Raw genomic sequence first — 12,378 nt, forward strand, 5'->3', positions numbered from 1 at the left:
AGATGCTGGGGGCATGAATTCTGTTCCTGAATGACCCAATGTAACTCTGAACCCCATGTTACCCCGCCTCCTCCATGAACTAAGAGAGTTTGTGTGTAGTTATTAGGGTGGCATGACACCTAATTTAAAAGAGGAAAATCCTAGGCTAGGAAAGTTGCATCTGAAAGTTGCACCTGCTGACATGCAGCAAGTTAGTAACCTTAGTGCGCCTCTAAGTGCCACAGAAAGAAAAGGCGAAGCACTACACCCCGCCAGAAAGACTTTCAACGTGCATTTGAAAATACCGGTGCTTTAGTGAAATAATAATAAATACAAAAATATTTAAACGCTTGCTGTTTCTGTAGAGCGTCATCCCGCACTTCTGTAGTTCGTAAACACCTTGACAAACAGGTGTCACTATTACCCAAGTTAATAGTATTTGAAGGAAAGACTCGGGGCTGCGTGCTGCTCACAGGGTAGCGCCCTCTGGTGGGGGTGCAGACATATCTCTTTGTCTAGGGGGAGACAAAACCCTTGCAGCTGCGCACATTTTACCAGGGTAAAAAAAACTTTAAAAGTGCCAATGACTCATGAGGCTGCCCGGGTACTCTATAGGGGTTTGGGCTTTGTGTATTAAAAAAATACCCTTTAGCTGGAGTTTTCCTTTTAAAGTAGCTGGAGTTTTCCTTTTAAAGTAGGGGTAGCAATCAGTTTTCTCAAAAGGAAGTGTCAGCCAGCAGGCAGAACTACTTGACCCAGGGAACTTCCGGTCTCAACCACAGAGCATTAGGCCATCAGTGATGTTGTGTGGCGGCCCAGGCGGTAGGAAAGACGCTCTGGCTATCCCCGCTCAGTTATTTTCATGTTATCAAACCTAGAAGACGTCCCTGTGGTGTTTACACACAGGCCTGGGCCGCAGGCGGTTAACGGAGGCCTAGTTTACAGAGTGAATGTGGGAAAAGACATCGCTGTGAGAAGGTCGACTACGGTTCATGAAGACACACACAAGTTGTCTTGTGGTTAACCGCAGTTGTTATTTTGGAGACGTAGTTTAATGTATTGTTTATTAATACTTTATGTTTGTCATACAGGAACGCTACAGGTGAACACCCAGCATCGCGCAGTACAACAACAGAGTAGCAAGATGTACACAAAAAAGAAAGACGAAAGAGAAAGTAGAACAGGAGATGGTAAACAAGACAAGCCCGGCGGAGCGTGGCGCGCGCGCGCATGGGGGCGGGGGAGCGCATTCCTGGCGGGGGAGCGGACCCTTTGAAGTGCTCCCAAAAAGCAGATTGCATGGCGGCACGATGCGCATGATTGTGCTCGTGCTAGCCATGCAATCCGCTTTTTGGGAGCACTTTTCAAACCCGCTTGCAATAGTCTCGCCTTGCGATCGCTTACGCGATAGCAAGGCGAGACCTAAAAACGGCAGCAAGATTCATTAAGCGGTAAAGACAAAACTTTAACATAAGGTATGACGAACAGATGTCGATTTATGGGCTGATTTGTGCCAAGTGAAACCAGAAAATCTGGATAAATCCCAGCCCGCTTAAATTGTGTGATCCTAGGCAAATATTTTATTTCACTAAATCTTTTTTCTTTAGTATTGCTTATGAAAGCCCTTTCAAATATGTGCGTTCATACTACCAATTGTACAAAACGATTACTTCAAATTAGTACTTTTCAGTGCAGTGCTATAACGTGTTCAATTAATGCCAAAGCTTCTGCGTGTTAAAGAAATACACCGTTTTGAATTTTGGAAGAGACTTTATCATATTGTACGTGATGTTTGTTGTATGACTTACATCGCAAACATTTTCAGTGCACGGCTCGTACACAGGCTCCAAGATCCTAGCCAGACCCTTGGCTCGGCTCTCCGTGTTAATTTGCTGGGTGGTCCACCTCTATGAGCTATGCAGTATGCACGTGCCGCCAGAACGACGCAGGTTCAATTTTTCTTTTACTTACAGATCTAAGATATCAGGCGCCGCTTGCAACACTAAATAAAATATATCAGGAAAGCACTTTACAGCCCGTGGCGCGTCCCGGCAGCAAATCGCGACGGAGAGGGGTGAGGGAGCAAGGCAGGAAAAAGCAACGGAAAGTGGGCAGTGCGGTGAAAAGGTGCAACGTAGAAGCACGAAAGGGCAAAAATGTAAGCAGATTATGCCAATCTAATTTAATCACAATAAATGACCCATTCGTGAGTTTTCACATGCGAGTCTTCTACTCACAAAACAAAGTTGTATTCCTCTAGTACTGAACAGCAATCGTTTGCAGTGACAAGTCAATAGTCTAAGGCATGCGAACACTGGAAGGAGTGTTTTCTGGAACACAATGCACAATACAAAAACGCTTGACTAGGATCGGTTAATTATTGACAACGCTGCATGGCTGCAGATGAAGTTACACCTGTGTTAGCATTCCTTTCTGACTGAGCTATGCCCGTGGAATGCTGATAGAAGCACTCAGAAACTTGCCTTTTACCGTAACAGGAGCAAGAATCCCATCCCATGTTTAACAAAGGGGTGGCGTTGGCAATGGCAACTTTAAGGGCCAGTGACATGTGAATTAGAAAGTGGAAAGCTGACAGCATATGCTGTCAGAGACATTTAAAGGATTTCAGGGGCCCTGGGTCAAACGTAATTTGGGGCCCTTGTTCGGAACAGCTTTAGATTTATGATCCAACTTCAGCTTTTTCATGCCCTCTTTGGCCAGGTCACTGAAAGTGCACAGGCACAATCAATCAATCAGGGTTGCTAAACGGCAACTTCTCACCTGCAAGGGTCTCAAGGCGCTAGGGGGAGGGAGAGGGGTCCGTTGTGTGCTGGGGTCATCCAATGTGCCAGATCTTGAGGTCCATCCAGAACTGGAGCAGTGAAGGGACTAGGTGGAGGGGGAGGTCTTTCCAGGCCTTGGCTGCGAGGTAGGAAAAGGACTTTCCTCCTGTTCTAGTCTTGCAGATGCGTGGGATTGTTGCCAGAGAGAGATCAGCTGATCGGAGGTATCTTTATGGTGCGTGGAAGGAGAGGCGGATATTTAGGTATGCTGGTCCGATGTTGTGGCAGGCCATGTATGCGGGGGTGAGGAGCTTGAAGGTTATTCTTCTTTTGATGGGGAGCCAGTGGATTTCACGGAGGTGTTAAGTGATGTGGTTGTGACGGAGGTATGTCTAGGATCAGTCTGGCTGCGGTGTTCTGGACGGTCTGAGGTTTGCAAAGTAGTTTCTTGTTGATTCTGGCATAGAGAGCGTTGCCATGGTTCAGTCTGCTACTGATGAGGACCTGCATGACTGTTTTTCTGGATTTGGATGGGATCCATCTGAACGTTTTTTGGAGTATGCAGAGGGTGTTGAAGCATGCTGAGGATACGCATTGATCTGGTGGTTCATCGGGAGCGATGAGTCAAGTATAATGCAGAGGTTTCGTACGTGGTCCGTCAGGGTGGGGGCATTCCGAGGGCGGGCGGGCCACCAGGGGTTGTCCCACGAGGAGGGGTGGAGCCAAAGATGACGGCTTCTGTTTTCTTGGAGTTGAGTTTCAGGCAGCTCTTCTTCATCAATGTAGCAACAGATTTCATCCCTTCCTGCAAGCTGTGCCTGGTGATGTTGGGTTCTTTGGTGAGGGAGAGGATTAGTTGGGTGTCGTCGGCGTAGGAGACGATGTTGAGCCCATGGTTTCTGATAATGGTTGCGAGGAGGGCCATGAAGATGTTGAAGAGGGTGGGGCTGAGGGAGGATCCCTGGGGCACTCCACATCTGGTCTCTTTTGTTTCCGAGAGGTAGGGCGGGAGTCTGACTCACTGAGTTCTGCCTGTGAGAAATGAGCATGTCCAGTCAAGGGCCTTTCTACAGATGCCGGCTTCGTGGAGTCTGGTGGCTAGTGTATGGTGGGAGATGGCATAGAAGGTAGCTGAGAGGTCAAGGAGGATGAGGGCTGCCGTTTACCCCTGGTCGAGGAGGGAGCGGATGTCGTCGGTGACAAAGAGTAGAGCCGTCTTGGTGCTGTGGTTGCTGAGGAATCCAGATTGGGAGATGTCCAGGACGTTGTTGGCTTCGGCGAAGTTTGCTAGCTGGGTGTTGACGGCCTTTACGATGACCTTGGCTGCAAATGGAAGCAGGGATATGGGCCTGAAGTTCTTGGGGTCTACGGAGGGTTTCTTCAGGAGGGGGTTGACTTTGGGGTGTTTCCAATCGTTGGGGAATGTGGCAGTTTCGAGGGAGCAGTTCGGGTGCGATGGCCATGGCGGCTCTGTGGAAGATATGCGGTGGGTAGGGGTCTGAGGGTGCTCCAGAGTGGATGCTCTTCATGGTCTTTAGGGTGTCTTCTGTCCAAGTGAGCAGGGTCTATCGGGAGGCATCGCTGGGGGTGGGAGCTGGAGTGGTGCGGAGGTCTTGGTTGTTGAAGTTGTCGTAGATCATCTTAATCTTGAGGTGTAAAAAGGTGCTGAGTCTATTGTAGAGGTCTTGGGAGGGTGGGACGTCACTTGTTTCGCTGTTGTATTTGGCAAATTCCTTGATAATGAAAAAAAGCTCTATGGTGTTGTGGGCGTTGGTGAGGATTCTCTCTTGGAGGAATTTCATCTTTGTGGGTTTGGTGAGTTGGTGGTGTGCTATCGTGGCTGCTCTGTAGGCGGTGCATGCTTCTGGGGTTCTGTTGTTCCTCCATTTCTTTTGGAGTCGTCGTCAGGAGCTCTTGGATTCTTGGAGTGCAGGGGTAAACTAGCTTGCTTTCTTGATGTGTAGTCCTGTGGCTTTCTTGAGGGAGGCGAGTGTGTCAGCCCAGTTCGTGATCCAGCGGTGGAGGTTGCGTGCTGTGGTGTTAGCGTCTGGCATCATTGGTGGTGGGGTGCTCATGAGTGCGGAGGTGAGCTGGTCTTTGGTGATTTTGTTCCAGCTTCTACTGGGGAAGCGGTGGGTGTGCTTGTGAACGGTGGGTTTTCTGAAGAAGAAGTGGATGCAGTGGTGGTCTGTCCAGAGGAATTTCGTGGTGTGGCTGTAGGAGACGATGTTTCCTTCTGCAAAGACGGAGGCAAGTGTGTGTCTCAGTGTTTGCGAGAAGATCAGTTACTTCAGTCCTATGTTGACGAGGTTCTCTAGGAGGGTGGTGGTGGTGTTGGGGTCGTCGTGGTTGTCCTGGTGGAAGTTTAGATCTCGGAGTAGGATGTAGTCAGTGGAGAAGAGGGCGTGGGATGCGATGAGGCCAGCAATGGTGTCGGTGAAAGGAGTGCATGGGCCAGGTGGCCTATAGATGAGGGCTCTGCGGAGTCGTTTTAGGGTTGGTCTCGGTTCTTGCAAAGTACTATTACACTTACATGTACCGGGCCTGGCTTGGATCTAGCAAATAAAATACAACTAACTAATATTTTCTTCAAAAAAATTGGTCTGAGTTCAGTCTTTGAGTGTATGACATAATTTCTTGCCTGGGTGTGTACAATAAATGCTTAACACTACTCTCTCATAAAGAATTACTGCTCGCCCACACTACCACAAATAGAGAGTAAGTATTACTTCGGTATAATATATACAGAGCCAGCTTCCTACAAGAGCATCTTTGCATCTTGACAATGGTTGCTATTATTTAGTGTTTGAAATGGGGAAGAGTGACAAAGGTTGGGAGGGACTAGCTGGAGTCAAAGGTTGTCAGGAGTGATCCCTGAATCAAAAGAGGTGCAATGGATTTTCTTTATATACCTCGGGATTGTGCCAGAGTACTCCATGGAATTATAAGGAGGGGAGGGTGGAGTATAGATGGGAATAAGGATTAGAATGTGGTTGGAAATGGAGGAGTTCATCATACGGACTGTGGGTCAGTGAAGTAGAGAAGGGTATAAGGCCCAATGGTTTGCTTTGTGAAGTAGTAGGCAGCATGTTGTGGAGATACAATGGTCAAATAAAGTACACATAGTGCACAATACGTATTTTTTCAAGTCAAGACTGAAGTTGCCTACAATCATGAGGGGAAGAGAGGGCAATGGAATATTAATTTTGTCAAAGAAGTTGCCTTTCACACCAAATAAGTGCTAGAGAACAATAAGGTGAATTCTGAACCTGACGATTATGATGACAGTGATGGGCTCAAATTTGGGAAGGTACTGGATTGGTGATGAAGGTAAAGAATGTATAGGTAAAGAAGGCTGGTGCAGAAGTGTTATATTAAGGAAGATCTCAACACCACTGTATGTACTTGTGGTGTTCTGGGAGCTTGGAAAAGGAAGAGCAGCTGGTAAAGTGGTAGATTTCTCATTGATCCAGGGTTCAATGATAGGATAAAGTAAAGGGCAGACAAAATAGTGATAAAAGAGGCTGTGCTAAATATAAATCGAGTTTTCCTTAGTCTGACAGGGAGTCATAGGAAGGCTGAAATATTTATTAGGTGTTACCACCTGGACTGCTGTGAGGTGAGCAAAGAATTAGGATTTTCTATATATATGTAATGCTCTAACTTACAGAAGATGAGATGTCATTAGGCACTTATTTAATTTTCAACATATTGTATACAACAGTTTGGCGAATACAGGTCCCAGGCACTTTATTTTCCTCTTTGTTTCCCTGCAAATATGTCAACATTCAACTAGTTGGCAATATTTAGGAGTGTAATACCCTGGACAGGAAGGGATTTATTCTCTCTTGTGGAATTGTCCATATTTTCAGCTTTCTTTCGAAATAGTATAAACTCTTGTTACTTGTGCATCATAGTGTTTAAGGGTCATCAGTCCCCCCCGCCCCTGCATGGCCCCCTTAGCTAATGGTGAAACCACACTTGTACTCTCCTACATGAAACAGGACTCAAACAATTTGGCTGGGGATTCTTAATCATGCTAAGGCCAACCATCCCATTTGCTTTGGTTTACAACATTCCTTCACGGTTGCATCCTCTATTTGACAAATATCCCTCCCTTGACTTTGTAGACTTCTCACACGTATCTCCCAACTTTCCAGCAAGCTTCAGGCCCTGGAGGGATTTGAAGCAAACCCAGAGTTAGAACTCTTACCACAGGGTCTTAGACACTATTCATCGTTACCTTGCTTCTTTTGAGATTTCAAATCCAATTTTTAGGGTTCATCCCCTTACTTACGCAATTTCAATCTAATTCACTTCCTACTTAGATAATAATCATGGATAAACCAATCACCAATGCAATTTAGACAGAGAACAAGAACATATGCACTGGTTAGCAGTGGTAAAGTGTCCAGAGTCCTAAAGCCAACAAACACAGGTCAGAAGAAATATGAGGAAGAAGGCAAACTGTTTGGGGATAACCCTGCAAAAACGGCCAGGTCCAAAACTGATAATATTACCTTTATACTCAAGTTAATATGAACCTAATTTTAGGTACGCTATTTGATTGCCAAAATACACAAATTCACATTTGTCAGTTTTGAACATTTCATATTGCACTTACAATGGTCTTACCAATCATAATTGGAGTCCCCTCTGTCTTGAAATGATTGACAAGTTCCCTCCCTTGAGAAGCGAGCTCTGAACCCTGACTATACAAGAAAGACAAAGGTTAAGGCTCTAGTAAAGAAAATGTTATACAGATGAAAGTCTTATCTGACACCATACTATCTTCAAGGAAGTATGGGTCAACAGTTCAGCAAAACGCTTGGATGAACAATGTCTCGAGCAAGCATACATTCCCCCCATGGCTCCATATCTCTCCCTCACCATGCTGCCTTAGTTGCCAGTAGCTCTAACATAACATAATATAATATAACATAACACAACATAACATTGGGTCATTCTCCACTTAAAATGTTTTACCATCACTACAATTTTCATCCAGGGTACTAACCTAAAGATAAACAGTTTCCAATTTATTAAACTCGGGCTCACTAAAAATTGAACCCAAATTACAATATATAGTGGTTGCACATCACAGTCTAAATTGTACAAGTCACTGTAATATTGCAGTTTTTAGTTAATAGTAAGAAAAAAACGATTAATTCCTTTCATTCATTCAACTGATATTTTCATAAACAGATACAAATTTATGGGTAGCACTTTTCTTCTCATCCTTGTTTTCACTTACACCTATTTCATCTCCTTGTATAAGAGATATTTTATCCTCTGGTTCTTGTCATCAGCCGAAAGATGCTTCATCCTATGGACTTCCTAAAGAAATACTAATTTTTGTGTGTGTTTTACTTTATTCATTAACAAGTGCCTTTCCATCAAATCACAAGTTTCCAATACAAGACTGAGGGTTACAAACTCTCTTCAAAATTAGACCTACATAGTGTGTTGTCTTTCCGAAGAATCTGTGTCTTCCCAACTTACTACATGTAAAGCGCTTCCATCACCCGGGGAAGGTTGCTCATTAGGAATGGTCCATTTTGTATCGTAGGCTTAGCCAGTCCTGCCTTCATGTGAAACATTACATTTGTATTTGCAATACACATGTAAAGCGCATGTTCACCCTACAGAGCATCTTGGTGATGAATATTAGACGTTTTGCGGTACTCCACTCAATAACATTAATTTTATAGACTTCAGAAGGGTGAAAAGTGAGTGGATCCACCAGGATTCAAACTTGTGACCATAAGGCCAACCACAGATTCATGTCCCCACTCCTGAAAAAACATAGCTGTATGGCAGCAATAAGACAACAGCAAGCTGTCCGAGTGTACAGTGTACGTCAAAATGTTGACTGTACTTACTGATTTCCCTAGCGCAATGCAATTTTTGAGACCAATGTAGTGGAGAAATAGAGCCTGCAAGCCTGTACCGGTTTAGTGGTATATATGGCTCTGGCTGGCTCAGTCTTCGAACTGTTATATAATGTCAGTGTAGTACTGACAAAAACATAGCACATGTACTTCCAATTTGCATTGGAAAAGCCCTTCAAGGGTTTGTGATGAGGAGGCAGCCTCTGTGTTGCAATGAAGTTTTACATATTTGTTTTTAGTACTTCTCAACTTTGACTGTAGCCACAACATTCCTGTTTGTAGATGGTCATTACCAATTTGTTAGAAGTCCGTAAAAGTATAGAAAATATGAAGAAAGGAAATGATGAGGTAGAAAGACAAAGGGAGCGAAAGAATTAAACAAAAGGCAAAGGAGGAAAAAAGCAAAGAGTAGAGAAAGAAAATTAAAGACTGAGGGAGAGACAGGGAAAAGGAAGAGGGAGACAAAATTATCAAAGTAAAGAAAGCACGAAAATTAATGAAAGAGGTGAAGAAAAGAATAAGCTACTTAACTTCAGTAATGATGTTTCTGGTAGATACTCTAACTGCAGATTCAACATCGCCTGAATCTCTACCGGCACCAGGTGAGACTGGAAAAATTGAAATAGCTCTCTTGTGCCAGAAGGTGGAGTTGTGCCTCCAGGTCAACGCTTGTACCTCCACAGACTCAACATCACATTGTTGCATATGCCACAACCCGTCAACACTGTTGTCAGTTCCCATCCTTTTTGCCATACTATGAATCACAGACAAGATTGACAAAAGTAACAAAAAGTCAATGCAGAAAACCTAACTGGGAACTTTATTAAACATACAACACTCTTCAGAAAGAGGAAACATATAGATGAGGTATCAACCACAAACACATTACCATATGTAAGTAACTTATTCTTCTGATGGATATTTCTACCGGCAGATTCCTCCCTTGATAAATCAATACCAAAGCAACAAAACCCAAGGAGGAGGGAAGAGAAACTAAATATGGACTTGATTGTCCATGTTTGCACACTTATCACAGACCAGTTCAGAGTGCCTATAGCATTTGACAACAAGCAACAACTCCATACCTTCAGAGATCAGACACTGGAGACTTGGCAAACGCCAACCTGCTTAATAATCGCAATGACTCTCGAAAGGTGTCCTAAGCACCAACGCTCCAGAGGAAAAGGAAAATAATAACCACAAAATATTCAATAACACTCTTGTGGGACAAAAGCCTAATAGCATAAGCTAAAGGAAAGACTAGGACCAGTATAGTAGCACCTACAGCTAATAGAAAAGACTATGGCCCAGATGGTGTATTATCCAATTCAAGCTATGAACACGGGGTAACCAGATAGGGGTCGAAACACCAACAGATTTGGCCATGGAGATCCAACCGATCTAAGACTTTGTCTAGTTCAGGGGTACTCATAGTACGGCCCGCGGACCTTGCAGACATCGTACCTGTGCAAGCACCGCCGGTTGCAACAGCGCGGAGTTATGGGGGCCGGGCGATTCTTTTAAAAGCCAAGTCACTTGTTAATGAGGCTTTGTTGTATTTCACCTCTACTTAGCGCCCCTGCATCTCCCCTCTGAATGAGTGGAGATGCAGGGGCGCTAAGTAGAGATGAAATACAACAAAGCCTCATTAACAAGTGACTTGGCCTTTAAAAGACCTGTGAAGTACTTGGGTGCGGCGGCTGTTTGTGTTCCAGGGAAGCTGACTCTGCGCCGGGTGAGGTGACGGACAGGGGGGGGGGCAGCAGCTAGTGAGAGCAGCAGGTGAGTTTAAAGCGGGAGGAAGACAGAGTGCGACAGAGGGAGGGAGAGAGGGAGAGGGGGAAGACAGAGCAGGAGACAGGGAGGGAGAGACAGCGAGAGAGAGACAGACAAGTTGGGAGAGGGAGGGAGATAGAGGGAGGGAGGGGGACAGAGGGAGAACAGATGGAGAGGGAGGGAGACAGAGAGGGACGGAGGGAAGGAGACAGGGAGGGAGGGAGACAGGGAGAGAGAGAGGGAAGGAGAGAGAGGGAGAGGGAGGGAGACAGAGAGCGGGAGGGAGACAGAGGGAGGGAGACAGAGAGAGGGAGACACAGAGGGAGGGAGACAGAGGGAGGGAGACAGAGGGAGGGAGGGAGACAGAGGGAGGGAGGGAGACTAGAAGGAGGGAGACAAGAGGGAGGGAGAGGGAGGGATGGAGGGAGGGACTGAGAGAGAGGGAGGGAGACAGAGTGAGTGAGACAGAGGGAGACAGAGACTGAGGGAGGGAGAGAGAGAGAGAAAGGGAGACAGAGGGAGAGAGAGAGAAATAGATAGAGAGAGAGGGAGAGAGAGAGGGAGAGTGATAGAGGGAGAGGGATGGAGGGAGGGAGACAGAGATAGATAGATAGATAGATAGATAGATAGATAGATAGATAGATAGATAGATAGATAGATAGATAGATAGATGGATAGAGATGTGTGAATGCCGGGTCTGGTGGCTCACTGGACGAAGGCGTCTGCTGCAGGGGCCTGTGTTCAACCTCATGGTCACAGTTTTTTTTTCTGCTCTAGCCCCGCCCCTCCCCCACTGCCCCCGCCGGTGCGGCCCTCGGCCACAAACCACACTGTAAATTTGGCCCCCGAGAGAAAGTTTGTGAGTACCCCTGGTCTAGTTGCTCCAAATGCACAATGAACCACAACGGAAAAGTGTGCTCTCACATGGTCTGATGGAAAGGGAAACCACTGTCTGCGCCATCTCCCAAGGAGCATGGGAATAACTCGCCGAAAGGCATGTGGCATTGCAGAAATGAAGAGCCAGGCTGCTTCATAGAATACAACTTGTTCCCAACAGACTCATCCACTAATATTCTCTGTCTGATGGGACGTGTGGAAAGGGCCTGCATTGACTCCTGTAAAACAGAGACTTACAACCACTGTTCCCAATACGATGCGCGTGTGAGCGCGCGCACAAAGTCACCCTGAGCGTGCAGTGTGCTGTATTTAGCGCGCACTCCCGCGACACCGTTCGCTCCGCCGCTTTAAAAATGCGAGCGGCGCGAAAAACTGCCATTTCCTCGTTGCAGGAGACGACGATTCTTACAGCGCACAGCTGCGGGGTTGATTGTGGTCCTTTGAATTAGTATTCGTGTTAATTAAAAATTTGCAAACATTCGTGACAAGAATTTTCAATTCTATTAAGGACAAGGAGGCGAGGATTATGCTTTCTCATTTCTTTATTAGAAATGCCCAGCAGCCAATTAGAAGAACTGTTGTAGAACGAAAAAACTACAGTACCCATGAGCACCAGGGTACCACGTGAACAACCATAGAGTCTCACATATAAAAGATAATGCCAGTGAAAGTACGTCCTCTTTCTTTGGTGAGGAACAGTTCACAGGAAACAAAAGTCCAATGGAAAACGATGAATGCCAGGTAACAGAGTCCATCAGCAACAGCCGGGAATCACCCTGACGAAAGTAAACACAGCAAACGCCGAATACAGGAGGCAGCAGACCATCCAAGCAAAGAAGCAGGTGGAACAGAAGGACCGCTATTTGGGGTCAGAACCTGAAAAGAAAGGCAGAGCCGTAATATTCATCCCATAAAGAGAGTGAAGTTAACAACAGAAGGGGGGGTAAAAAAGAGAAAAAACCAATGCATTAAACATCAATGAAATGCAAATATGACATTGAAAACATGAGAATAAGTCATGACCTTGGGTGGGATAATCCTCGCCTCCTTGT

At 45.6% G+C, this 12,378-nt stretch overlaps 1 protein-coding gene across 4 annotated transcripts in view; it reads right to left on the bottom strand.

Annotated features, from left to right (window-relative positions):
- Positions 1-12,378, bottom strand: part of UFSP2 (UFM1 specific peptidase 2) — a 184,292-nt gene that overhangs the window by 12,454 nt on the left and 159,460 nt on the right. For all 4 annotated transcript variants that reach the window (XM_085641939.1, XM_085641937.1, XM_085641940.1 and 1 more), the window contains one exon: positions 7,398-7,474. In XM_085641939.1, the coding sequence (XP_085498065.1) occupies positions 7,398-7,474 (77 nt within the window). The remainder of the gene's footprint in view (positions 1-7,397; positions 7,475-12,378) is intronic.

Source organism: Triturus cristatus, chromosome 2_2, assembly GCF_964204655.1.
Source record: "Triturus cristatus chromosome 2_2, aTriCri1.1, whole genome shotgun sequence".
Lineage (NCBI taxonomy): Eukaryota > Metazoa > Chordata > Amphibia > Caudata > Salamandridae > Triturus > Triturus cristatus.